Genomic DNA, 23,694 nt, shown 5'->3' on the forward strand with positions numbered 1-23,694 from the left:
GACTGATTTGCTTAATGATTTTACTATTTCCCATTTATGCTGCTTGTCAGCTGCTGCATGCTGCATGTAACCATTGTCAGTGAGGTTTACATTTTGGAGACGATTTTTTTCCTTCCGTCAATTTAATAATCACTTCAACACCTGTATAAAAGTAAAGTGAAAGTCACTCGATCTCATCTGACTCTTTGCGAGCCCATGGATATAGTCCATGGAATTCTCCAGGCCAGAATACTAGCATCGGTAGCCTTTCCCTTCTCCAGGGGATCTTCCCAACCCAGGGATTGAACTCAGGTCTCCCAGATTGCAGGTGGATTCTTTACCAGCTGAGCCAGAAGGGAAGCCCAAGAATACTGGAGTGAGTAACCTATCCCTTCTCCAGTGGATCTTCCCGACCCAGGAATCAAACCAGGGTCTCCTGCATTGCAGGCAGGTTATTTACCAACTGAGCTATCCAGGAAGCTTCATCAAGATGAAACCTCTTCCTGGCACACTAAAAATGTGGGAAGGGGTAGAGAAAGAAAGAAGGAGGCAGGGAGAGGGCAAGAGGGAGAGAAAGAAGCAAGTATAAGAAGAGTAGATTTGCCAAAGGGACAGCGGCCACAGAAAAGTGTCCTGCGTCTTCCGTATCCACTTCTCTGTTTCCCATCCTGGAAAATCATCCGAGTGGTTCCCCTCTTGGTTTTCCACATGACTAAACCCCACGGGTCTCAGTTAATCATGCTTGGGCCCGCCTGGCTGCCTCTCAGTTCCTCCGGCGCCTGCAGAGCCCTGCAGGGTGCAGACCCGGGCACACCACCCACCCCCTCCCACCTTCCTCCCCCCTCACACCCACACCAAGGAGGGGTCCCACCAGGAACCTGGCTGAGTGTGGGGCCAGCCCGGGGTCTCTGGACCTCACAGCATGGAAGGGCCCTTCCGACTCCTGGCCTGCTTGGTGTGCATCGTCCCGATGGGTGAGTTTCCCACTCTTCCCTCCAGCGCGTTTTCAGAAGAGAATAGGTGCTCGTAAACTTGGAAGGACAGTCCTCTCCCTGCACTCAGGGCAGCTGGGTGGCCAGGGCCTCCGGGCCTGTGGGAAGGGAGAGCTGCACTTTGGGAGGCTGTGGTGACAGAAACCGTAACTCTAAGTCCAGGCTTTGCCTTGGGTTCTGGGGACTTGAGGCAGTGCCGGGCTCCTCTGGGCTTCAAGGTCCCCACCTGCAGAAAGGTCACCTACCCCACCCTCTGCTGTAAGGAGCCAGGGGGCATAATGGGCCAGCTCTGGGGAGGGCAGGCTCTGGGCGGTGTGATCATCCAAGCGCTATGCATTTTAATGGGCTCCCCCGGGGAAAGTGGGGAAAGCACACGGCTGATTGCGGGTAGGGGTGGCAACTTCCTGTGGGCAGTAGGCAAGTGATCGAGGGCACCCTTCTGCCCAGCAGGAACCCCAAGAAGGGAGTGGGAACTCTTACTGGCAGGCTTGAGCAACAGTGTCTCTTCACTTAAGGTGACTTAGCTCAAGGAGTTGGTGTCCCTGGAATCAGCGTGTCTCAAAAAGTGGTCACAGATCATCTGCCTCAGAATCCCAGGGAGGGCAAACCTCTGTTAAAATGTGCATTCTTCAGCTCTGCTCTGCAGAATCAGAAAATGTCAGGAGCAGGGCCCAGGAGCCTGCATTTTCAACCATCTTCTTGGGTGATTCTGATGCAGGATTCAGTCGAGGGCCCCTGGGATAAGTGACAAAGGCAATCCCCATGTCCCCACTGTCCAGGCCCCTGTCTTCTCCTCTACCCTACTCAGGCTGAGACATCCCTCTCGTGACATGTCCCTGGACTCAGCATCCAGGCCTCTCTGTGTACAGCCACTGGCCACTGATATCACGGTGCTCCAAGCTATTAGTCAATCTTCCTTAGGTGGAGTCCTGTCTCCACAACTGGATCATAAACTCCCACTCCTGGGCCCCTCAGGCCTTTCTCTCTAGCTTTCAGCACTGAGCAGAGTCCTACTGGGGGCTGATTCGAATAGTAACAGCAAGTACCTCTTATTAAGGGCTGGGCACTTTAAGTACTGGGCTTCCCTGTGGCTCAGCTGGTAAAGAATCCACCTGCAATACTGGAGACCTGGGTTGGGAAGATGCCCTGGAGAAGGGAAAGGCTACCCATGCCAGTATTCTGGCCTGGAGAATTCCATCGACTATATAATCCGTGGGGTCACAAAGAGTCAGACATGACTGAGTGACTTTCAGTCACTCACTCACTTTAAGTATTAATAGTCATTCAAGTAAGCATCATAATCCTATGAGAAAGAAACTATTACATTCTCTTTTCACAAATGAAAACTGAGGCACAGAGGGGTTCAGTGAGTGGTGCAGGGTGAAGCCGGGATTTGCTCTTGGGGATGTGTGCCTCAATCTGGGGCCACACCACCAGCTCCCACGCAACACTGCCCATGGTCCCACCCATAAAGCCCTGTGGTGGTGGCTGATAGGGGAGGGGCTTTCTTTGGCCAAGTTGACCCAATTCAGACATCTTTCTGGATGATTTAGGGTTGGATCCCACACAGAGAATGGGGCTGGAGGAGGTGACCCCAGGGAGAGTGGGTCAGAGAAGCACTGAAGCTTGGCTCTGCTATTTGCCAGCTGGATGGCTCTGGGCATGCTTAGTAACTTCAGTTATGTCTGACTCTTTGCGACCCTGCAGTCTGCCAGGCTCCTCGGTCCCTGGGATTCTCCAGGCAAGAACACTGGAGTGGGTTGCCATGCCCTCCACAAGGGGGTTTTCTGGACCAAGGGATGGAACCCACGTCTCTGGTGTCTCCTGCAGGGACAGGCGGTTCTTTACCACTAGTGCTACCTACAGGTTGCTTAACTTATCTGAGCCTCGTTGAACAGGGGTCCCCACCACTTCATGGGCGCTGCGAAGGAGAATCCGGTCATGAGTGGAAGGCCCCCAGCACAGATCTGGCGCTCAGCAGCTGGGCGGTTAAACGGCAGTGAAATGTTGCTCAAGTCAGATAGCTTCCAGGGCTGTTTTGTTTGGGATTGTTTTTTTTCCTCCTCCTCCAAGAGTCAGCAGCAATGAATCAGACAAAAAAGACAAAAAAAAAAAAAAGAGAAAACTTAGAGGAAGCATGAGCAGTCACATGCTGAAGTACAAAACCCAAACCACACAAATGCTCCAGCTGTGTCACAGTTCTTCAGGAAGGCTGGGCATCCATGGGAACCATGGCAACTGGCCCAGGGAGGGGACTCCCTCTTCTCGTGGCCAGCAGCTGCTTCCTGCTTGAAACCCGGAGGTCGTGAATTCTGGAGGAGCAGCGTCTCGCTGCCTGAAACCCCTCTGGGGCCATTCACCCGGGAGCCTCTCTGCAGGCTGGCGGGCCTAGAAGAGGCCAGAGCTCAAGCCGCCCGAGGGCAGGGAGATCCCAGGCCACAGTCCCGTCCTGTCACACCTCTGAGCGAGCACAGGACCCTGGGCTGGCCTTCGGCATGGGAGGAATTCATGCAGGAAACATCCCCCTCTCCCATTTTCTGGACCTTCTCCCTCATTCTGGCATCCCCTACCTGCACCCGGTGCCCTGGGGCAACCCCTCATCCCCTGGGGGCCCACGCCACACACTCTCTTTTGTCTTTCCTTTCTGTCTCCCCACAGATCTGCTTTTAGAAAGCGGGCGATGTCAGGGGACATGAGAGGTGGTGGGAAGAGCGGTGGTCTGGGAGCTCCGGCCACCTGGTAACCTCAGACAAGACCTCTGTTGGTCCCCAAATCTCTGATGACTGGTGCAGTGACCGCAGTGGTTGCCAACCTGAAGGACCATCGTGCTGGGCCTTTGATGGCAGCTCATTTCCTCTTCACCACAACCCTGCAAAGTGAAGACCCTTGTCCTTGTTTTCAGGGACGCTCAAGAAGGTCAGGGGACTTCTGGGTGTCAGAGCCTGGATGAGACCTGGAGTCTCCCGAGGCCAGGCTTGCCCTCGACACTGCCTACACCTGTGTGCAGCGGGTGGTGAGCCTGAGGCAAAGCTTGGGGCTCAGAGGAACTTACTTTGCTAGCTCTAAACTTCTGCAGAAAAACAAACTGGAAAGGCAAGACGATTTGCACAGTCACCCAAGGTCATGGGGGGTTTATTTGGGATGTGGGGAAAGGTAAGGGACTGCTGTCATGGGCCCAGGAAGAAATGAAGATTGGATGAGCCAGAACACTTCCTCTGTCCCTGGTGGGTACTGTGGCCAGCAGCTGAGACCGAGAAGTCCTGCCCCCGGAGGAGGAGGGGTGTAGGAGTAAAAGCACGGCAGGGAAGGCTGAATCAGAACTCCCAAGAGCAACGCCACGTGATGGACACTGGCCCCGGGGCAGGCTCCGCTCAGGGCCCTGCATCTCCATCAGCCCAGCGAGAAGGTCCAGATCCACAACCACGCAGCCAGAGAGGCAAGGGTTAAAGGGGAAACAGGACAACCGAGGGCAGAGGGGAACAGTCAGGCCGTTCAACAGCTCACTTGTCCCTTTGCCTCCCCTGTACCCTGGAACCTGCAGGGTCTGCTTCTCAGTGGAGGATGGACTCCTGTTTCTGCTCCCTCCTCTCCCCTCTGGTCTCCCTGCTTTTCTCACTTTTTCTCTGCTAATAACCTGTCTGGACTGCTACATGCAGGCCCGGAAGGCAGAGTTATTGAGAACAAACTGCAGGCAGAAAGGAATTGGAAAAGTGAGAATGGGGTGTTCAGGTTCTGCAGACGTCTCTATCGCCGAGTCCCTGTCCCACCCTGGCACCCCTGCCACAGGGCTTTGGAAGCTGATACTCAGTGCTGCAGCCCCCAACCTCTCTCAGTGAGCATCATCACCATGGGGAGACGGGAGCAACTCAGACAGCTTAGTAAGTGGCTGTGCGGGACCATCAGATGTGGGCGCCTCTTTCTGAGTAGCTGAATTTGCTGGATAACTAATAGCTTGTTTTAAAATACCTGAAGTCTCTCAATTAATTTTCAATTGCCATATTTCTAAAATGCTTACTAGACATCTTCGTCATTTTCATCAAGATATCATTTTCCGACATAGACTTTTAGATTTAAAAGTCTCCTTAGCAAACATCTACAGACGTCATTTCACAGATGAGCCCACTGAAGCCAGAGCTACGAGGATTCATCTAAAGTTACAAAGTCACGGCCAGTCTAGCCAGGGCTATAGCCCCAGACAGCCTGAGACTCCATCTGAGGGGCACGTCTCTCATGGCAATGAACCCTTCCAAGGTGACTCAGGTCACGGCCGTGAGCATCTGTTCCTCCAGCCTGCTACGGGGAGTGATGCCTCAAGGCGCTCTGCACTTACTCATCCTCTGAAGGGTCCCATTTGTGCTGCACTTAGATCATTTCTGTCCTGAGTCATCACATTATTTTTTCTGAACCCTCCTCCCTGACAGAAAGCTGATTATCATCCCTAGCTGCTTTCAGTGGACCTACAAACAGAAGTCACTTTCTAGCTTTTCAATCTGTTATTTCCCTAGGCTGGGAAGCTAATTAAACAAACTTGTTAGAATTGCAAGTAAACAAAAAACAAACAGCGGCTGAGCCAGTCTGTAAACACACTGAGGAGGCAACTGATTGGTATGGTAACTGCATTCCCAACACCCGGCACAGGCTTAAGCACCTGACGGACCTTCAATAAGCTTCTATTGTGTGAAAAAATACATGAATCTCAGGTTAGCTAAGGGCAAGTCCCATGCTATTGCACGCCTAAGGTGTCAAGTTGAGCCGCAGCTAGTGCAGTGTCTGGGGCCAAAGCAATCCCCCCACTGCGTCGCTTGAGTTTTCTGCCCAGAGTCCTCCTTCCGCACCACTGGAAAGCACTGCCCCCTGCTCCCTCCTGGTCCCAGTCTGTCCGCAGAGCTGGTGAAGGAGGGAACTAACGTCGCTGAGCATTCGCTGAGTGACAGCTCTGTCCAGGTGGCCTTCATGGGTGACTTCATTCCATCCTCAATCTTATGAGGAAAGTACCATGTTCCCCATTTTGCATCAGAGGAACCTGGAGACTTGGGACATTAAGCAACAGACACCACCCAAAGATCTCCCTGTAAGTGGATCGGCCTAGGTGCCAGGGACAGACTGGGTCCTCCAGACAAGTGAGAATGTCATCTGCCTTCAGCTATACCAAAGCGGGAGTGCTGTTCACAGCACCCCATGGCCCACCATTGAGGGGAGGCATTTCGGGCGGTACGAAGAATTCAGGCCTCCTGTTGACACTCGGAGGTTGACAGAGATGAGGCAGAGAGTAGAGACCCTCCCTATGAAAGAGGCTGTGGTTCCAGCTCAGGGGCCATCCCTGCCCTGTCCTAAGAGATATGCAGAAGCTTCAAGAAGGAATGGTAAATGTCACGGGAACTGGGGAGCTTGGATTCCTGCCAAAGCCAATGTACTTGCTCCCTGGGTAGTTCCTGCCGGGACTTTCCTCACCTCGAATCCCCTGGGTGGACTCATCCAACAGTGAGTCCCGTGACGCCTCTTGGAAGCACACACAGTAGCTAAACTGTCACACCTTGTGAAAGGGCCTCTGTGTGCCCTCTCTCCTCCTAGAGCAGAACTCACTCCGAGAGGGAAGGGCCCTGGCCAATCACACGCCAGGATGCTCCCAACCCAGGCTGCCATCCTCAGGCAGACAGAGTCCAGGGACATGACCCACCTGTGGTCAAAATTCAGCCTCTGTACACCGGTGTCGGATTAAAGTCTTGGGGACAGAGTTTGGGGTGAAGTGGAAAGAAAGAGCTTTATTACTTTGCCAGGCAAAGGGCTAATGCCCTCAACACTGCCTTTTGGACACTGGGAAGAACGTGGGCCTCCTGGTGACCTAAACTGTGTGTCCTGTCCAGGAAGGGTAGTGAGGAATCATATAATATTCAAGGAGAAGGGTGTGATGGGCTCATGGACATTCTTCTGATTGGTTGCTGATGACGTAATTGGGAGTCAACATCATCTTCTGGTTTCAATTAGTCTGGGGTCTATGCGCTTGTGGGTGGCATACAGTTAACTTCTTCTACCTGGTGGGAGTTTCAGTATCTGCAAAACAGCTAAAGGACATGCACAGAATATCATCTATAGTCCTTGTGCAGGTGTGTTAAATCGCTCAGTCGTGTCCAACTCTTTGCAACCCCATGGACTGTATAGCCTGCCAGGCTCCTCTGTCCATGGGATTCTCCAGGCAAGAATACTGGAGTGGGTTGTCATGTCCTCCTCCAGGAGATCTTCCAGACCCAGAGATCAAACCCACATTTCTTCCATCTCCTGCATTGGCAGGCAAGATCTTTACCGCTAGCCCACCTAGGAAGCCCCATAGTCCTTGAGGAAGAACTAAAGGCCCTTGCCTGTTTATTGGCTAAAGTATTATTGTTTTGTCTTGCTTGATTGTTTTCCTTTCTTTTTGCATTTTCCCTTCTCTGATGAAGTTTATTTTTTGTCTAAGGTTTTTCTACAGACAAAAGGCAGGTGGTAGACATGGGTGGGGCTCTATCCTGCGGAGGCCTCGTAGGTTCCTGCTCAGTAACACTTTGAGGGGAAGACTTGGCTCTGCCTGGTTGATCAAGTGACCTGGCCGAGTCTCTCTGCCCTCTGAGCCTCAGATCTCTTTCTCCAAAGGCGGGCCAATAACAGTACCCCATGCATGGATTGCTGCGCTTATGAAATAAGGTTCAAAATGTCTCCCCCTAAGCCCCCAGAGCACATGTACTCTGGCCCCCTTATCCTCTCACATCTGCGTCCTCTATGTTTATGTCTGTACTCCATTTCGCCCTCTGCCTAGAATGCCTGCAGCCTACCTCAAACCCCACTCCTTTCCCAAGGCTCTTCCAAGGTGGCAGCTCCTCTCTCGTGGGGCCTCCAATCAACCCCCTCCACCCACCCTTCCTGCCAACCTGAGCTCCCTCCCTTCTGCGATTCAAGTCAACATCAGCTACTATGTGGCAGGTGTGTGTTGGGCTACAGCCACACAAATACGATCCCCACTTATGGTCCCTGCCCTCCAGGAGCCCCTGGGTACCTGGACAAAAGTTGCAGTTGAGTTCTGGGGCATGGAGAAAGGGGCACCAGACCCAGGCTTGGGGCTCAAGGAAAGTCTCCTACTGTAGGATGACTCAGAGAGATCTGGGGACAAGTAGGAGGGAGCTGGTGAGTGAAAGGGCCCTGTCCTACGTTCAGACAGAGAGATCACTGTTCGTGTCCCTCCTGGCAGGCTTTAGTGTAACTATGAGTTCACAGACATGCCACCCTTTCCGAGCTGTGAGCTCCAATAGGCTGATAAATTATTCTCTTATTCTTTGTAGCCCCAGCTCTGGTCCCAGTGCCTGGCTTTGAGAGGGGATGTGTCCAGAGCAATATCAAACAATCCCTGGGAAATCGATGCCTGGCTCCATGATGCTTGTGAGAGGTGGGAGGTCAGAGGAGGCTGAGGTCACAGAGGGTGGGAGCACAGCGAAACTGAGGCAGGGGCTGAGCCTCGAGATTGGGAGATGCGTTCTGCAGCTGGAAGTACTGAATGAACAAGCAAACCTTCAAAAAGTTTTCTCAAATTTGGAACTAGGCCCTCTGATTATTAACTGGGCATACAGTCTCTTACCTGGCTGGGGTTCAAAAGCATATTTCCACTTGTCCAGAAGAAAGGAGATTTGGCTTAGAAACAGACTGTGTGTGGGGGAAAAAAAAGTCGTGGTTTTATTTCACTGCAAGCTCGGTGCAATCCCAAAGTGAGGTTTTATGCGAGACACAGTTCACACAACCCAATCTGTACCCCACTCTGGCTGGCCCAGCACATGTGGAGGCCCCGGGGTCAGAAAACTACACTGCATGGAGAGTACCAAGCGGCCAGTGAGGATGGAGAGGGGCAGGTGAAGGGCTGGGACATCTGCCAGAGAGGACAAGGCTTATGGGTCCGGGAGAGCCACGATGGGGTCTGGGGAGGGCCATCACCAGGAGGGGAGGAGAAGGCTCCAGACAGCAACAGTGGTCACGTGAGGGGCAGGAGACATTGCTCTCCTTGGATAAGGCCCGAGTTTCTATGCCCTTAATGCACTAGAGAGCAGCAGAGGAATCAGGCAGTCCTGAGTCTGAATGCCCAGGAGGAGTGCCCTGTCCTGTAGATTATTCATAGATGGGATGGGTTCCAGCTGTGAGCTGAGGGGATTCCCATCCAAGATACAAGCTGGGCTACTGCCAAGAGCAAAGAGCACTGGACTTGGAGTCATGTGATGCAATGTATGCGAAAGAACTTGGCAAATTGCAAAGCCCTTTGGAAATACAGGGGCTGCTATATTATTCCCTGTAGAGATCCCTGCACCCAGGCACCAGCAGCTCAGCCTGCCCCCGCTCCCTGAGGAGGCACCCCTTGGTCTGATTCTCCCAGCACTGACACCCGTCGGCCCACCCAGTTCACCGCTCTCCCAGAGAAGCACACACCTGCAACAAGAGGCAGTGAGTGATCTCCAGCCCTCCCTAAGCTGCAGCAGAGTGCAGCTTGCAGACCTTAGCTCAACCACACTTCGGAGGCCCACGACATGGGAGGTGAGGAAACCTGAGCCCAAAAGCACTTGTGCAAAGCGAGGAGGCAGCGTGAAGGTCTGCCCCTCTTGGTCTCTCAGCTCCCTGTCTGGACACTGGCCTATTGGAAAGCCCACTTGGGTGAAACTGGAGTACAGAGGAACCTCAATCACCAACTCAATGCATCAGCTTCAAAACATACCACCCCTCCCAAGGTCTCCGTTGCCCCTCTGTAAGTGGGAATGTTGCTCTCCTTGGATAGGACCCGAGTTTCTGTGCCCTTAGTGCATTAGAGTGCAGCAGAGGAGTCAGGCAGTCCGGAGTCTGAACATCAGCTTTGCCTCATCCTAGCTGTGTGACCTCGGGCAATTACTCAACCTCTCTGTGCCCTGTTTTATTAACATGTAACCTGGGGCTAACTCTTCTTACCTCTAGGATCACTTGTGAGGACTAAAAGAGATACCACTGGGAACTTGCTCAACACAGAGATGAACAGTAAGTGCCTTTACTACTATCATCATCAGGCGGGGGGTTGAGGGTGGGGAAATCTTATGGACAAACTGTAACCACAGGATCCCCGGGGTTTTCTGAAGCAGGGCAGGTTTGATGGGGAAGAGGTTGGGAACAGCGGGCCCCTCGGTGAGGTGGGATCGTCCTGAGTGAAGCAAACAGTCCCAGGGAAGCGGGGATGGGAAGAGGGGAGCGAGAGGGGCAGGGGAAGATCCAGGCACCTAGAAAGTCAAGGTCCTGGGAGATGCCTCTGGAGTCCCGGGGTGGGTTTCCAGACCCCACCCCTCCTCCCCCGCAACTCGCGAGGGGAGGAGGGCGCTTCCTGCGCCCCGGGAGTTTCCAGGCCCCTCGGGATGCGGGTAGGGTGGACGCAAGCGCCCGCGCTGCCCGCCCGCCCGCCTGCCCGCAGGTGCGCCCTCGCAGCGCTGGTCCATGCAGGTGCCTGCCGAGGTGAGCGCGACGGCGGGCGAGGCCGCGGTGCTGCCCTGCACCTTCACGCACCCGCACCGCCACTACGACGGGCCGCTCACGGCCATCTGGCGCGCGGGAGAGCCGTTCGCCGGCCCGCAGGTGTTCCGCTGCGCCGCGGCGCGCGGCAGCGAGCTGTGCCAGACCGCGCTCAGCCTGCACGGCCGCTTCCGGCTGCTCGGCAACCCGCGCCGCAACGACCTGTCGCTGCGCATCGAGCGCCTGGCGCTGGCCGACGACGGCCGCTACTTCTGCCGCGTCGAGTTCGCGGGCGACGTCCACGACCGCTACGAGAGCCGCCAGGGCGTCCGGCTCCGCGTGACGGGTGAGCGCGCCGCCCGACTTCGCTCGCCGCGTCCCGCGGGGCTCTCGGTGCGGGGTCTGGGCTGGGATCCGAGGGGTTACAACGGGCACATCCCTTCCTCTAGAGCAGTGTGCTCTCACACCTGGAAGGGCCACAAGCCCCCAGGTAACTGGTTCAGAGGCCGCGGAATCCTGGCCCCGGGACGGGCTGGGTGGAGGGAGCCTGGGATGGGTGCTGCAATGAAGCTCGTAGTGAGTGAGTGTGCCCCAACAGCCCTGAGACCAGCGGGAAGAAAAACGAGGAACAAGGGCTGCAGTGGGCCGTGCGCACTGACGGGGTCACAGGGAGCCCACCACGTGCCCAGCACTTCGCTAGACCCTGAGGTTTAAGGATGGGGGACCAGGATCCTAGAAAGGCGATTCTCAAGCCTGGCTAGCTCTGGAATGACTTAAGGAGCTTTTAAAAAAAAAAAATTCAAGATCCCCCGCTGTGGGGGACCCAGGCGTTCTGGGTGTAGTTTGGCTCTGCCAAGAACCACTCATGTGCCCTTGGGCTGGCTGGGCAGCCTCTCTGACCGCACTTCAGTTTCCTCGGACTTGTCCGCCTCAGTCTCACGGATTTGGTGAATCCGTCTCCACTCGAGATGTCAGTGAGGTTGTCTGGGGAGTGCCCTTGAAATCTCTCCAGCCGACTGCCCCCCCCCCACCCCCGCCCAACCCCGCGCGCCCCTATCGTGCGGCTGCCTGCGTGCATGCTGTCGCTTCAGTCACCTCCCACTCTTTGTGACCCCGAGCCACCAGGCTCCTCTGTCCATGGGATTCTCCAGGGAAGAATACTGAATGGGTTACCATTCCATTCTCCAGGGGATCTACCGGACCCAGGGATCGAACCCGCGTCTCCTAGGTCTCCTGCTTGCACACGGGGGTTCTTTGCCACTAGCGCCACCTGGGGAGCCCCAGGCATGCGCTATCACGTAGGAATGACGTTTAGAAAGCACTTGCCCAGGCACCCCGCATGAATTAACCTGTCAGATCTTCCCCAGAACCTCATAAAATAAGTGATCCCCACTTTACACGTGAAGAAACTAAGGCCCAGAGCGATGGAATAACTTGCCAAAGGCCACACCTGTTCTGGGAACCCAGACGCCCTGGCTCCCCGAGCGCCTCTCTCTTCTTCTCATATCCTATCCCCGCTCCCTCCTCCAACTCTCTCCGCGAAGGGGACAGGGAGGGCTACCCCTTGCCGTTTCCTTTGCCCGCCGCTGCTCTGACCGCGCTTTGCTTTCTCCCGGGTCCTCCTTCGGCCGCCGCCCGCAGCCGCCCCGCGGATCGTCAACATCTCTGTGCTGCCAGGCCCGGGGCACGCCTTCCACGCGCTCTGCACCGCTGAAGGGGAGCCACCGCCCGCCCTCGCCTGGTCCGGCCCGGCCCTGGGCAACGGCTCGGCCGCCACGCGGAGCCCAGGTCATGATCACGGCCACCAGGTGACCGCCGAGCTGCCCGCGCTGGCCCACGACGGCCGCTACACGTGTACGGCCTCCAACAGCCTGGGCCGCGCCGAAGCCAGCGTCTACTTGTTTCGTTTTCACGGCGCCTCTGGGGCCTCGGCGACTGCCCTCCTGCTAGGCGCGCTCGGCCTCAAGGCACTGCTGCTGCTCGGTGTTCTGGGCGTTCGGGCCGCTGCCCATCATCGCCTAGGTGGGTGCGACCCTGGGCCAGGATGGGTGCTGAGGGCAAGTGGGGTCTCCTCCAGGCTGACCACCTGGCGTGACCCAACTGGAACTTCATTTATGCACCTGTGCATCTCCTTCTCCTCCCTGGTCAAGCCCAGGAGGTACCGGCCAGCATGAGCCAATTTTACCATCAGGAAGCTGAGGCCAGAGAGGTTAGGGAACTTGCCTCCAGCCTACAGTCACAGAGATATACTCACCCTTTTGCCAAGTGCCCCATAAATGACTCAACCCGAAGGGCCCTGACCACACACAGGCTTTCCCAAATAGCACCATTTCATTCATTAGGTTGCAACAGCATCCCGAGCACTAACTACATGTTGCACAGGGGCTGGAAATACACAGAAATGAATATGACATGGTGCCCTGCCCTTGAATGGGATGCTGAGAAGTAAGCAGATAATTGCAGTCTGCAGAGAGAAGTGCGCTCAACCCAGGTACTGCAGAGGCCCAGAGGCCTCTCTCTGATGGGGCGTTGGGACAGGAGCCAGGCGGCAAGGCTGTGCACAGTAAAGGGAGGCTAAACCAAAAGCTGTAAGCAGCTGGGAGCTGGGAGGACAAGGAGCTAGCAGTGTTCCTAGCAGAGGGCACAGAGCCTATGCAAGCGTGGAAGCTTGAACTAGCAAGCTGTCTTCAGAGAGCCGTGGCCACCCCTCCCTACTCTCACTAAGCTGGATGGGAGATTTTTTCTGTGCCCCAGAGAAGGGGCTTCCCAGAGCCTCTCAGCTCACCCAGGTGAGTAGCACCAGCCTCAGACTCCCCCGGGATGAAATCCAAAATTTGCCATAGTTGCCTTGGCTGCCATCTTTGCTGTGGTCATGCTGGCTTTCTCTCAGGGTCTTCAAACCCACCAAGAATTCTGTGCTTCAGGGGCCTCAGAAAAGCAGGTCTCGCTAGGTGTGCTCCTCACTCCCCGTCTTCCTAGGTAACTGTCATCTTTCAGGTCACTCCTTCACATTCTGCTGGCTAGCTCGTCTTGGGGTGGGATGGGCAGCCGGGCTTGGAGGCCAGAGGCCACCCCACAGATTCATGCCTCCTCTCTCTCTGTCCCTCACACAGAGCACCCAGTCACCCCGGACACTCCGCCAAGGTAAGCGAGCTAGCCCACCCCCACCTCGCCCCTCTCTGGTTCCCACTAGCAAAGGGGTGCAAGCTTCTCAGGCAGAGAAGCGCAAGAAGAAACAATGGACAACAGGCTGGGGCGGGGGTTCTAGCCCTTCTCAGGGTCAAGGCTCTCCCTGCTGCTCCCCGAAGCTCCTGCTCCTTCAGTCCGCCAAGGCTGACCAGCGAGACCAGGCCATGCTGACCTGCCTCCGCACTCCTGTCCCACCACGTTCCCAGCACTGACTTTGGGCCTCGTACTGGCCTGTCTCCCAGGCCAGCTGCTTGGTGTCCATGCTGTTGAAGGTCATTTTTCTGTGCCTTCCTTATCTGCACCTAGAGGCATCCCTGGAGATGGTGTTTTTCCTCTCGAAGTGCCCAGTGCTCTAGAACAGATCCCCACAAAAGCCACCATAAGGCAATCATTGTCTCAGACACCCTGCTGAATGAAGGCTTTGCAAGCAAAATGTCAGTAGAGGTACTGAGGGCTTGGTTGAGGGCCCACAGACCTAAAAGGTAGGAAGTATGGACCTTACCCCTTCTTGGTGTCTGTCCAAGTGAAGCTCCATATTATAGAACAAATGCTGTCTGGGATGCTTGGGGGAGGCAGGAAGCTGGTAACAGCCGTCTAGGACCCCTTAGACAAGCCTAGGCACTCCTATAGCTCTGCTCCACTTGGGCCTGGGGGCTGGGATAGCCACACTGCCAGCCCAGAGCCCTCTCTGCAGATGTCCACTTAGCAGTCCCCCACATTCTAGAATACCTGCGCAAAGTCCCTTTTCTTTACTAACTTACTATTGCACCAGGGCACCTAAATTAGAAAGCTGACCATTGCTCAAAATATCTGTTGATCCCTATCATGTACTGGGCACTGTTTTGGATGCTAAAAGTAAAGCAAAAGTCCTCCATCTCAGAGAGCTCACACTTGAATGTGGAGAATTTTAATAAATACCTAAACAAGAGATCTTAGATTGTACAATAAGGCTGTGGGGGGCGGGGGGGAATGGACAAGGCGATAGAGCAAAGCCCCAGGAGAGGAAGGTGCCACTGGGTTGTGGCTGCTTCAGACCCGTCATCCTGTCTGAGGACACCGAGAGATGGGAGGCAGGCACCCATATGGGCAGGTAAGGGTGCTAGGGGCAACTGGGAGGCAAAGGCTCAGGTGTGACCCAGGGAGGGGGCAGGGAAGGCAGGCAGGCTGCGGGATTTACCCTGAGTGTGATGGGAAGTCGGTGAGTGGTTTAAGTAGGCAAATGGCCCCATCTGAACAGGAGTGGAGGCAGGAGACCTGGGAGGGCTGTCTATCAGGACTGCGGCTGGCCCGGTTGCTTGGCTGAAGGTGGCAGCAGAGAGGGTGGGGAGATGGGCAGACAGAGGCAGGGCTGGCCAGAGGCCTGCTGGGCAGCACAAGCAAAGATGGGACACACAGAAGCAGGGCAGACAGAGGCCTGCTGGGCAGCACGAGCAAAGGAGGGAGCCAGCAGTTCTGGAGCTGAAACCCTGGTGCCGCTTACAGAGCTGAAGACAGGGAGAGAAGAGGGGCGGTGGAGAGCCCCAGGTGGGCATGTAGGCATGTAGGGCATGGGGGATGTAGGTCTGAGAGGCCCAGGAGGATGTCCCGGAAGTCAGGAAAGCATCTGGCGCTCAGGAGGCCTGGCCTGGAGGTGGGTTTTGAAGCCACAGACGATATCCCTTTGAGAAGACAGAGACTCTGATCTGGGACGCTGTCTCCTGGATGTCCCTTCCCTCGTCTGCAACTTCTACTGCTGCCCAGCCTCCAACTTTTGCTTGGTCTCCAGGCCCTGTTGGACGTAGGCCCCTTGACGCCCATCTCATCCCCGCTTCCACCCTTTCCTGGGCTGAGGTTTGGGCAGTCAGAGACCTCTCCTGTTTGGGTGGTCAGCCAACTTTCTCCTGTCCACAGGCCCCAGGCTCAGGAGTCCAATTATGAGAATTTGAACCAGATGAGCCCCCGGGGCCCACCAGCAGCTGTGTGTTCACCATGAGGAGCCTATTGGCCACCCGCATCCACTGGTCACCACGAGGAACAAAGGCCAACAGGAGGCTTGGCTGGGACAGCCCTTCCTGGCTCCCAGGCACTTTGACAGCTCCAGCCTGGCAACACCCTGAGGTCAGGACCGTGCTCACAGAGGCTCAGAGGTCTCCTGTGTGGACTTCTGTCTTCAAGCCCCAGCAATATTTCTCTCTAGGGGGCAGCAGTTTGAAAGTGTGTGTATGTGTGTGTGCACGTGTGTGCACAGGAACGCAAGTGTGACCCTTCTGGAAAGCTCTTTTCACCTTTTCCTACTTAGAACAGAGCAAAGCAGGCAGGACACTGGTCAGATGGGTCTCCAGGCCCTGGCTCCATCTGGGTTCTGTCGCTGACTTGCTACGGGGGCCAAGGCACTTTTTTGCTTCTCTGTTGAACTCGTCCACTGTCGAACACGGACAGTATCATTCTTCCCTCTTGGCTTAGGGGCTATCAGGGTCTGAGCACAAAGTGGGTGTGGAAGGGCTTTGGGCAGTACAGGGCCGTCCACAGGTGTGAGCAGGGTTACAGGCCCCTCCTTGCAGAGCCGCCTTGAACAAGTGTAGCTGCCGCCCCAGCCCTGCTGAGAGTGAGGAGCCCAGAGAGCAAGCCTAGGGCTGGGCCATGCCACCTGCAGTACCAGGAACATCAAATCAGCAACGAGGAGTCCAGTGTTCCTGCACCCTGAGGTCTCCTCTGCAACTGTCCCACTCTGCCCACCTCTCACCCCATCAGCTGCTCTGCCCTGCCTTCAGCTGGGACCTCTGGAAGAGGAAACAAAACACCCATCACCTCAAAGCATCTGAAAATTCACTGTCCTTCCCACCACAAGCTGGGAAGTGTGAGGACCAGTCTGGGCCACAGGGAGTCCGTGGGTAAAGCAGCCGCAGCTCTGACCTGCCTCCGCCTGCTTCTTTCCTGGATGTGCACCGGCCAGAAGTCCCAGGAGTTTCCCACCTGCCCAAGTGCTGCCAGGCTGCCTCTGGGCCATGGACTTCCATTCTCACACTGGATCATTTTAGCTCCTGCAGTCCTTGGGGACAGGTTGGGGGATGGGGGCGGGGGGGAGGCGTGCTTGGAACTGGACAAGCTAGCAAGAGAAAAGGGCCACAGAGATCGGGGACGCAAGAGGCAGTGGGAACACACTTTCTTTCCTTCAGAACTTTTCCAAAAGCTGCAGTGGTAGCTGGGGTCCTTTCTGATGCTTTCTGCAGAGACGGCGCAAAGTCTGAAGGGTCTTCACAAGTTAACAAGCAGGGCGGGGGGTTAGGAGTTTCCTCCCCTCCTCCTGGAGCCATCGCCAGAGTGAAAGGGTAATGGCGGCTCACGGTTAACTCAGGATCTATCGGGAGCCTGTCTGACTTGCTCAGAGGTCAGAGGAGGTGGCATCCATGCCTCGCTGGGCAGGTATACTTTGGGACACCTCCACGGAGAGTCCCGTGTCATCAGGGAAGGACATGGGGTGGTGTGTCTGTCTTAGAGCATCTGCGTGGTCTTTGAGGCTAGTTTCACAGCCCAGAAAAACGTGATAGGAATTGTATCATATGCCTTGTTTTGTGCTAGCAGTTGGGCCAGTGTTTGGGGACATAGAAGTAAGGCCGGGCTAGGTCATGCTGCATTAACAAACCCCAGTCACAGTGACTAGAACAGTTAGGTTTCTTCTCTTCAAAGCTGCCTGCTTGGCACAGACCATCAAGAGGCTGTGTGCATTTTACTTGCTCTGGGACCCAGGCTCCCAGGGGCCCACCCTCTCTAATGTGCATTGCTGGGTTGGATCAAAAGAAAGCTTCAGAAGGTCTTCCACTTGGGATCATAGTGCATTGGCCAGAACTAGCCAGTGGGGAGGTCCCAGGAGACCTCTATGGGCTGGGCAGTGGGACCCTTCACCATACCTAGAAGGAAGGAAGCTGGAGCCTTTGGGAACAGCCCTGAAAATTCCACTGGGGGACTGTCTAGGGGTTCTCATGCTAGTGAGCAACACAGACCAGTAAGCAGGAATCACATCTGCTGGGCATCAGTCTGCTGGGGGTTCTATAGGAGCACCTAAAAAGGGCTGACTGACCCAGTCTTCTTGGAGGAGGGGACATGGAGATGGTACACGTTGGCCATGTAAATGGGGGAGAATGGAGATTGGGAGGTAAGGGGGAAAAAAACCAAAAGGGACATTCTGGGCGAAGGCCAGGAGGTAAGCGTGCTGTCTAAGCAGTGGAAAGTTGCTGGAGCACCAGGCAGAGGCAGCGTGTCTGGAGCCGAGGCTGCAGCATGGAGGCTCCCAGGCGCGGAGGGTGCTGCCCCAGCAAGAACGAGCAGCTGAGCCTGGGTTTCTACCTTCAGACCTTAGGCTGTTGGAGCAGCATTTTCCCGATGGGTTCCAAGGATCACCTGCATCAGGGACACCTGGGGAGCTTGTTCAACTCCTCGTTCTCAGTACCCCTTGGACCACCCAAATCACAGGGTATATGAGGGCAGGCTCTATAGATAAAATATCCAGGGGATTTTGGCCCTAACTTTGTAATATGATTATTTTCAAACACACACACACACAACTGGAAAACTAGACCATCCAGATACCCACTACCTACATTCAACACTCCCTAACATTTTGCCGTATTAGTTTAATGCACGTGTGTGTCCGTGTGTGTGTGCGCACGCATGTATATTTGGCTGAACCATTCAAGAGTAAATTGCAGAAATCACAGTACTTGACCCTTAAACATCTCAGCTGTGTCTCCTGAGAACAAGTGCTGTCTCCTCCATAACCTCAAGGCCATTATCACATTTGAAAAAATTAACAATTATTTAATAATATTGTTGTGTCACCCACATTCATATTTCTCCAACTGTCCTTTTTTAGCTTGCCCCCAACGAGTTGACTCCAGGCGGTTTTTAGGCGAGATGACCGGAGACTCCGAGTCAGCCCACTTGTCAGGGTGCTGGCTGCCCCCGGTGATCCTCCCTGCAGTGTTCGCGCTTGGAGGAGGACTTCCCGCGGGCTGGGGCAGCAGTATTCCTCTCTGCTGCAGGGCTTCAGACACAGAGATGGACCGGGGGAGGCCCAGCGAGGAGGGAGAGCCCAGGCGGCCTCCTGCCTAGTCTCCAATTAAAGGGTCTGCTAAGGGCAGAGGGGAGGGTGGTGAGGGGACTTGACCATCCCCAGAGCCCCTTGCCTGCCCGGAAGCCTGGTGGTCCTGCAGCTCACTTCTCTCAGAGCACCAAGATGCAGTCAGTGGCAAGCAAGGAGCAAGCAATGGGCAGTGGGCTGAGTCAGCAGTGTCCTAGAGCCTGAGAACTGACCCGGAGATGTGATGTTTTGAAGACAGCACATGGCAGTGTGGTGCAGGGCACAGTGCTCTCTGCTCCTGGCCACCTGCCAGGCTGCTCTTGGAGGCAGGCAGCGGGAGGAAGGATGACTACTGCCCAGGTGCCCGCCCAGGTCTGCCAAGAGCACCCCACACCTCTGCCTTCAAGGAGCTATTAATAATATCCTAAATTTTAAATTGAGATGTAGTTACATGAGAAATAATACCCATGAGATAATGTACAATGAAGGTAGGCCTGCCTTGGGACTGAAGTGCCACTGAGTGGGGCTGAGTTTTCACATATGTACATATGCCCCTTGCCAGACTGGACAGCAAAGCCAGGTGAGGGTAGGGCTCAGCCAGGCACAGGGCCGTCAGGCCGGGGAGACCTTGTAGCCCGTGAGCTGGGGTCCTGGGCTTTGTCTCGCCTCCAGCCTGGCACTTAGGTCCAGTCCCACGACCTCCATAACAGCTCCTCATTCTCTGGGACCCCCTGCGGTCCTCAACCTCCCTTCCCTTCCATAGTCCCTTGTAGTTCTCACTATAAACCTAGGAGAATGGCAAGGCTGCAGGTACCCTGTGTCACCTTCTCCTTCCCAGGTTCTCATGTGTTTTTCCTCCTCTCCTGTGCCCCTTCCTCTTTGTCATATTTTATGAGCTAAATGGAGAAAACACAGTTTCCCATTGCAAGGATACATAACTACTTGGGGTTGGAGCTCTCTGGTTTTCCCAGGTTCGGGCCCCCAGACCTTCATCTTCCAGCCTCTGTCCCCAAGTCCCACGTGTGAGTGAACTCACAAGGGCCCCAGGGCTGAAGACTTCCCCGAGAGAGCCCGTCAGAGACACCTCCACCAGAGGCTTCTGGCTCTGGCCTCAGGTGGAGGGGAAAGGTGGGGTGGGGAAGGGGAAGGAAGGAGGGTGAGAAGGTAGATGGAGGGCCCTTAAGAAAGGTTAAGGAGGACGTGTCAGGGAGCTGGTCAACCAGAGCTGATTCCCAAAAGAAATCTGGTCCAAGCCACAAATTTAGGCTATGAAAAATGTGGTGTTCGGGAGAGAGGCTGGGTTGGTCCCTTGGACCAACACACCAGGAATGTGGCTCTGTTTTCTACAAGGGTTTAGGCTAGCAGAGGAAGACCAGGAGGGAAGAGGTCTGTCTTCAGAAGAGAGGCAGTTTTCGGAGGAAGATCTTGGCTCCCTCAGTCTCTAATTTTCATTTGCCCCTTGGTGACGTGGACCGCCTCCACCTTCATTTCTCTGGGCCTTTCCCAATGATGATAGTGTAGAGATAGGTAACCTGATTCCTGCAGCAGGAAGCATGCCAACTTGCCTCTAAGCCACCTTTCCACACAGGGCATCATCCTGGCTGCTGCTGTTGTTCAGTCACTAAGACGTGTCCTACTCTTTATGACCCCATGGACTGCAGCACACCGGGCTTCCTTGTCCATCACAACCTCCTGGAGTTTGCTCAAACTCATGTCCACTGAGTCGGTGATGCCATCTAACCATCTTATCCTCTGTCGTCCCCTTCTCCTCCTGCCTTCAATCCTTCCCAGCATCAGGGTCTTTTCCAATGAGTCAGCTCTTCCTATCAGGTGGCCAAAGTATTGGAGCTTCAGCTTCAGCATCAGTCCTCCCAGTGAATATTCAGAGTTGATTTCCTTTAGGATTGACTGGTTTGATTGATTGTCAATCAGTCCCTTGATTGACAAGAGACTCTCAAGAGTCTTCTCCAGCACCATAGTTGGAAAGCATCGGTTCTTTGACTCTCATCCTTCTTTATGGTCCAACTTTCACATCCACATATGACTGCTGGAAAAACCATAGCTTTGACTAGACAGACCTTTGTTGGCAAATTGACATCTCTGCTTTTTAATATGCTGTCTAGGTTTTGTCATAGCTTCCAAGGAGCAAACATCTTTTAATTTCATGGCTGCACAGTGATTTCAGAGCCCAAGAAAATAAACTCTGTCACTGTTTCCAATTTTTCCCCATCTATTTGCCATGGAGTGATGGGACCAAATGCCACGATCTTAGTTTTTTGAATCTTGAGTTTTAAGCCAGCTTTTTCACCCCTCTTTCATCTTCATTAAGAGGGACTTTAGTTTCTCTTTGCTTTCTGCCATTAGAGTGGTATCATCTGCGTATCCGAGGTTACTGGTATTTCTCTCAGCAAGCTTCCAGCTTGTGCTTCATCCAGCCCAGCATTTGTCATGATGTACTCTGAATAGAAGTTAAATAAGTAGATTGACAATATACAGCCGTGACATACTCCTTTCCCAATTTGGAACTAGTTCATTGTTCCATGTCTGGTTCTAACTGTTGCTTCTTGACCCATATACACGTTTCTCAGGAGGCAGATAAGGTGGTCTGGTATTCCCAACTTTTCTACAGTTTTTTGTGATCTACACAGTCAAAGGCTTTAACCTAGTCAATGAAGAAGTAGCTGTTTTTCTGGAACTCCCTTGCTTTTTCTATGCTCCAACAGTTGTTGGACATTTGATCTCAGGTTCCTCTGCTTTTGCTAAACCCAGCTTGTACATCTGAAAGTTCTCCATTCATGTATTATTGAAGCTTAGCTTGAAGGATTTTGAGCCTTACCTTGCTAGCATGTGAAATGAGTGCAATTGTGTGCGTTCTTTGGCATTGCCTTTCTTTGGGATTGGAATGAAAACTGACCTTTTTCAGTTTCCTGTGGCCACTGCTGAGTTTTCCAAATTTGCTGGCATATTGAGTGCAGCACTTTAACAGCACCATCTTTTAGGATTTGAAATAGCTCAACTGGAATTCCATCACTTCCACTAGCTTTGTTCACAGTAATGCTTCCTAAGGCCCACTTGACTTCACACTCCAGGATGTCTGGCTCTAGGTGAGTGATCACACCCTCATGGTTATCCAGGTCATTAAGACACTTTGTATACTTCTGTGTATTCTTGCCACCTCTTCTTCATATCTTCTGCTTCTGTTAGGTCCATACCATTTTTTGTCCTTTATTATGCCCATCTTTGCATCAAATATTCCTTTGGTATCTCTAATTTTCTTCAAGAGATCTCTAGTGTTTCCCATTCTATTGTTTTCCTTTATTTCTTTACATTGTTCACTTAAGGCTTTCTTATCTCTCCTTGCTATTCTTTGAAACTCTGCATTCAAATGGATATATCTTTCCTTTTCTCCTTTGCCTTTCACTTCTCTTCTCTTCTTTTCTATTTGTGAGTCCTCCTCAGACAACCATTTTGCCTTTCTACATTTCTTTTCCTTGGGCATGATTTTGATCACCACCTCCTTTACAATGTCACAAACCTCCATCCATAGTTCTTCAGGTACTCTGTTCAGATCTTATCCTTTGAATCTATTTGTCACTTCCACAGTAAAATCATAAGGGATTGGACTTAGGTTATACCTGAATTGCCTAACAGTTTTATCTACTTTCTTCATTTAAGTCTGAAATTGGCAATCATAGTTCACGATCTGAGCCACACTCAAAGCCTGGTCTTGTTTTTGCTGACTGTGTAGAGCTTCTGCATCTTCAGCTGCAAAGAATATTATCAATCTGATTTCAGTATTGCCCATCTGGTGATATCCATGTATAGAATTGTCTCTTGTGTTGTTAGAAGAAGGTGTTTGTTATGACCACTGTGTTTTCTTGGCAAAGAAACTGTTAGCCTTTGCCCTGCTTCATTTTGCACTCCAAGGCCAAACTTGCCTTTTACTCCAGGTGTCTCTTAACTTCCTACTTTTGCATTCCAGTCCCCTGTGGTGAAAAGGACATTTTTTTTTTGGTGTTTGTTAATTCCTGAAGTTCTTGTAGGTCTTCACGGAACCATTTAACTTCAGCTTCTTTGGCATTAGTGGTTGGGGCAGACTTGGATTACTATGAAGCTGAATGGTTTGCCTTGGAAACGAACCGAGATCATTCTGTCATTTTTGAGATTGCATCCACATACGGAATTTTGGACTCTTGTTGATTGTGCGGGCTACTCCATTTCGTCTAAGAGATTCTTGCCCACAGCAATAGATATAATGATCATCTGAGTTAAATTCACTTGATCTTAGCCAAAAGGCCCTTAGATTTAAGGGACCAGATCTGATAGATAGAGTGCCTGATGAACTCTGGAATGAGGTTCGTGACATTGTACAGGAGACAGGGATCAAGACCATCCCCATGGAAACTAAATGCAAAAAAGCAAAATAGCTGTCTGAGGAGGCCTTCCAAATAGCTGTGAAAAGAGGAGAAGCGAAAAGCAAAGGAGAAAAGGAAAGATATAAGCATCTGAATGCAGAGTTCCAAAGAATAGCCAGAAGAGATAAGAAAGCCTTCTTCAGCGATCAGTGCAAAGAAATAGAGGAAAACAACAGAATGGGGGAAGTCTAGAGATCTCTTCAAGAAAATTAGAGACACCAAGGGAACATTTCATGCAAAGATGGGCTCGATAAAGGACAGAAATGGTATGGACCTAACAGAAGTAGAAGATATTAAGAAGAGGTGGCAAGAATACACAGAAGAACTATACAAAAAAGATCTTCACGACCAAGATAATCACGATGATGTGATCAACATCCTGGAATGTGAAGTCAAGTGGGCCTTAGAAAGCATCACTACGAACAAAGCTAGTGGAGGTGATGGAATTCCAGTGGAGCTATTTCAAATCCTGAAAGATGATGCTGTGAAAGTGCTGCACTCAATATGCCAGCAAATTTGGAAAACTCAGCAGTGGCCACAGGACTGGAAAAGGTCAGTTTTCATTCCAATCCCAAAGAAAGGCAAT

The 23,694-nt window shown here is 53.2% G+C and overlaps 1 protein-coding gene across 3 annotated transcripts; it reads left to right on the forward strand.

Moving 5' to 3' along the window:
* Positions 1-744: 744 nt before the first annotated feature.
* On the forward strand, positions 745-18,457 carry SIGLEC15 (sialic acid binding Ig like lectin 15). Of its 3 annotated transcripts, none has more exons than XM_069569064.1 (6): positions 745-953; positions 9,927-9,986; positions 10,411-10,794; positions 12,090-12,470; positions 13,562-13,592; positions 15,528-18,457. In XM_069569064.1, exons 1-6 carry the CDS (start codon positions 902-904, stop codon positions 15,607-15,609), a joined length of 990 nt encoding a protein of 329 aa, XP_069425165.1. In that variant the 5' UTR covers positions 745-901; the 3' UTR covers positions 15,610-18,457. The 3 variants fall into 3 exon arrangements, with proteins under 3 accessions (XP_069425165.1, XP_069425164.1, XP_069425166.1); XM_069569063.1 differs by lacking the exon at positions 15,528-18,457 and adding an exon at positions 13,717-14,565; XM_069569065.1 differs by lacking the exon at positions 15,528-18,457 and adding an exon at positions 13,757-14,565.
* The last annotated feature ends 5,237 nt before the right edge of the window (positions 18,458-23,694 follow it).

This window comes from Ovis canadensis, chromosome 23 (genome assembly GCF_042477335.2).
Source record: "Ovis canadensis isolate MfBH-ARS-UI-01 breed Bighorn chromosome 23, ARS-UI_OviCan_v2, whole genome shotgun sequence".
NCBI classification, from domain to species: domain Eukaryota; kingdom Metazoa; phylum Chordata; class Mammalia; order Artiodactyla; family Bovidae; genus Ovis; species Ovis canadensis.